Below are 4,083 nucleotides of genomic sequence, written 5' to 3' on the forward strand. Positions count from 1 at the left end.
TATATATATATATTTAATGGAAAAATTAAACAAAAAATGGAAACAATTTTGTTTCTAAGCATCCGGTCCCAACAGTACTTATTCTTTGAGAGTCTTCGATAAAGGAGAAAGGATTTACTTTCCTCCTAAGCAAGGAGAGTAAGATTAGAGGTGCAATCAAGCTAAATTAATTCAATATGTTATAAAGTTTGAGCTCCATTTGATTTTGGATTTGAGTTCAATCAAGTTTTTTTTTTCATATTTGAGACTGATTTGTAATTTTTTAAGTCACTTGAACTCAACTTGAGTACTTGGATTCTTCATTAATTTTCTTATAAACCTCAAATTCTTGATTAATCCTCTCCTCTTCATAAACCTTAAATTCTTGATTAATTTTCTAAAAACATTCAAACTTGAAGCAAAATTCATTATTCATATAATTAACATGGAAATGAAGTAATAAAATGACATAATTAGTTAACTACATAAGCATTATAAAGGCTCTTTTTTGTTAATTATTCACCTAAAAAAAAGCGTAAATTTAAACAATCAACAAATTTTAGTTTAACTAATTGATTCAATGATCATGTGTCTAAAATTGCAAAATTTAGAGATGCAGAAGTAGGCCAGCAGATCTTCATACATATCAAAAAGAAAAGGAAGATTGCTTGCGACTAGAAAAATTAAAGATAAAATGTTTAGATGATAAAACACAACGTGTAAGTCAATAAGCAAAAACTAAAAATAGTTTCTGCATGAAAATTTAATCAATATTTATGAAGGGTAAGAATTTTATTGTTTTAATTAAATTGATCATTGGATAAATTTTTTTTGAATTTGCCAAAAGCTTTTTTAATTTCTTTTATTCAATATATCAATTTTATAAAGTTTAAGGTTTATAAACTTCAATTTATTAGAAGTTCATTTTTCTCAACCACAACAAGAACAATGCCCAAAGCGAGAAAATTTCCAATTCCTAGAACATGTGTCTATTTCAAATGAGTATCGTTCCTCACAAGAAAAAGAAAAAAAGGAATAGAAAAGAAAATAAGATGAACCAAAAAGAAGTTAATCGATGGCTAGCTCATTGATTGCGAAAAGGGTAATACAAAAGTGCCAGTACGTAGTTGCGCCGTTGTTGGCCGCCGACGTAATGGCCTCAAACAAAACCAAACGAACAACAACAGACAATATTGAAATATTTAACCTTTTGACAAACCCACTCTCAAACACACATTGATGTTGGCATTTACATGATTAAGATATAGACAATTTTCGCCCTTTATTTTCGTCAACGGTCAGAATCGCTGGCTTCACATTCACGTTCCTCTCTCCACACCTTCCCTTTTATATTCTTTCTATATATTTACATGGCTCTCTCTCCATCTATATCTCTAACAGCCTTTTTCATTCTTCAACAGACTCTTCTAATTCCTCCTTTTTGCTCCTTGTCAAGTTCTACACATCTTCTCTAATTTAATTTCTCAGCTTTTTCAGCTCTCCGGTTGAGAATTCATTCATTCAACCATGAGCCCTGTAAATTCCCATGAACGTCCTCCCAGGAGAGATCTAATGATTAATGGTCTCCGTCCTTCTCCATTGACAATCAGCAAAGACTCTCATTTCATTCAAAAACCATCTGCTGGGGTGTTGTCTCAGACTGCTGCTGCTCGTCCCAAGCAACAGCAGCGACAGGGTCCGGTCATCATTTACACGTATTCGCCTAAGATTATCCACACGCAGGCTCGGGACTTCATGGCCTTGGTTCAAAAGCTTACAGGTTTTTCAAGGTCTGATGAGGTTAATGAAACTGCACCATCACGTCCACGAAAGAACAAAGCCAAGGATAACTCCCTTTCACCCTTGGAAGGTGATATTAATACGAAGCTTGCTGCCAACAGACAGGAAGATAACGACTCATCTTCTGCACTTACTGATGAAAATGGATGTTTTGGTGTAGCTGGTGGAGATGTCAATAATGTCAGCTCGTCATATGTTCCTATGACTGTCAGTCCTACAAATCCCTTTTTTGCTGATATACCTCTCTTCACCCCCAATTCGGCGGCTTTCTTTTGCTCACCGAGGCCTGTTTATAAGTTTGCTGATAATGCAATTATGTCTCCAAGCTTGGGCAATTCGAACTCACCAACTCTGCTAGAATTCATGAAAGGGCTCCCAGATTACTGAAAGCTGTGAACAAATCGAGGTACTCGCAGTAGAGAGGCTTAGCTGTAGTCTCTTTCTTTGTTGCAAAAAATGATCAATTGTTTCATGTTCATAGCTTTTCTTTCTTTTTTTGTTCTTGGCTTGTCCTTAGTTTGTATTTTTGTGATTAAATCTTAGTTGAATCGACCTGCCAGAGATGATCATCAGGCATCAAGTGTGAATTAGAAGGTCATTTCATTTATTCTTTTGGTCATCCAAGGGGAAGATTGATCTTCCTTAATCTATAAGTCATTGATTTTTCTTCTCCACAGTCGTAATTATTTTTTTCCTCTTATTTTCAATCCCCAATCTGCAATTTTTTCTTCATTATTGAGATTGCCCTATTCTATAGCTTGGCCAATGTTCAAAAAAAGAATACTAAATGATCAACTCATGCTTACGACAGCAAAATTACATAAAAAGAAATTCAAAAGTCAACGCGAGAGAACAATAATAAGTTGATTTATTCTGGATTTACCCATTGATACTGCTTTTATTTGCCATTCGTAGGCTTTAACTTCCAACTTGCAGCAATCTCAAATTCCATTGACTGCAAGAAAGAGAATGATATGTACAGCTTCCCTTTTAAAAAAAATGTATGCCGTCATTTTACCATTTTCAAACAATTAATTAAGTAGTAATATATACCTATACCTAATGCAATTAATTTAATTAAGAAGAACTTGTGGATGTTGAGTAAAATTCCCATTCAAATGAAAAATATCATCTAAAGTCATCCGTGTAAAATGAACTGTAAAGCAGCGTTGACAATTAACAAGGTTTGACAAACTTAGGAACCTTTTTCTTTTGAGAGTGATCAAATTAATTTCAGTCGGTTATGTAGCCCTAACTAGTGATCCTGTATATTAAACCAATCAGCCTTAATGGTTTGTTTTCTTTTGTTCCAACAGCCACAGGTCTTCAGCTCAAACCAGGTCAATCAGCTGCTGTCTGCACCCGTCCACCCAAGGTTCCTACACCATCATCAAAATAGAAGAGTCCTATGTGTTAGGAATATTGACTCAAATCCCATAAGAGATTTGTTTAGGATTTGTTTGAGATTTGTTTGAGATTTGTCAGATATTGCTTGATGGACAAGAAGACTTGTAAAAGAAGAATTCTAAGAAAAAGAGGATTCTTAATAGGCAAGTTTGACTTACAGGAGAAGAATTCTAAGAAGAGAGTGATTCTTAATGGGCAAGTTTGTATGGTTATAAATAAGTGAAGTCTCTACAAGGTTTGGTATGAGAAAAAGATGTAAGAGAGTTGTAAGATTTTGTGGGATAGATACCCCATAGGAGTATTAGGGCTCTATGTCTTATGAGTGTGTATGTTTGTTTATGAATGGACTAGAGGAGACTGAGAGGGTCCACATAGGTATGATGTATGAGAGCATATGGGTATGTGTTTGGTTATGTTGAAAGGGTGCACAAGGGCTTGGGTTTGTATTTGTTTGGGTTGACAATACTCCATTGGACTAGAGAAGATTAAGAGTGTGTTATAAGTATTGATTGTTGAGTGAGATTGATGATTTGATGTATGTTTGTAATTGTCTACAACTAGTGGATCTTGTTTCTCATCCTTGGATGTAGGTTGATTGGACCAAACCATGTTAAATTATTGTCTTTTATGTGTTTGATTTATTGTTTAATTTCGCTTTCGTTGGTATGATTGGATTGGAGGCTTTTAGCCCAACACTATGAACTCTAGCTTCCCTTGTTTCTTAGATAAATGTTGTGTTTTATTCATCCAAGAAGCTAGGAATCATATTCTGCTATCAAATCATCTATGAATGAGTGATACAAATTTGCCAATTTGTACATAGAGAAGAATTTTTTGTTGAGAACGTGGGGTCCAGCCCCATTCTCATGTGTTTTTACAAATTAAAGGCTACAAGCC

At 34.6% G+C, this 4,083-nt stretch overlaps 1 protein-coding gene across 1 annotated transcript; it reads left to right on the top strand.

The window, feature by feature from the left end:
• Window positions 1–1,358: 1,358 nt before the first annotated feature.
• LOC111288034 (VQ motif-containing protein 8, chloroplastic) lies at window positions 1,359–3,688 on the top strand. The gene is made up of 2 exons (XM_022878783.2): window positions 1,359–2,185; window positions 3,096–3,688. The coding sequence occupies exon 1, from the start codon at window positions 1,507–1,509 to the stop codon at window positions 2,164–2,166; it is 660 nt and encodes a 219-aa protein (XP_022734518.2). The 5' UTR covers window positions 1,359–1,506; the 3' UTR covers window positions 2,167–2,185; window positions 3,096–3,688.
• The last annotated feature ends 395 nt before the right edge of the window (window positions 3,689–4,083 follow it).

The sequence above is a fragment of the Durio zibethinus genome, chromosome 4, assembly GCF_047325235.1.
Source record: "Durio zibethinus cultivar Kanyao isolate XHJ-2024 chromosome 4, ASM4732523v1, whole genome shotgun sequence".
Taxonomy (NCBI): Eukaryota; Viridiplantae; Streptophyta; class Magnoliopsida; order Malvales; family Malvaceae; genus Durio; species Durio zibethinus.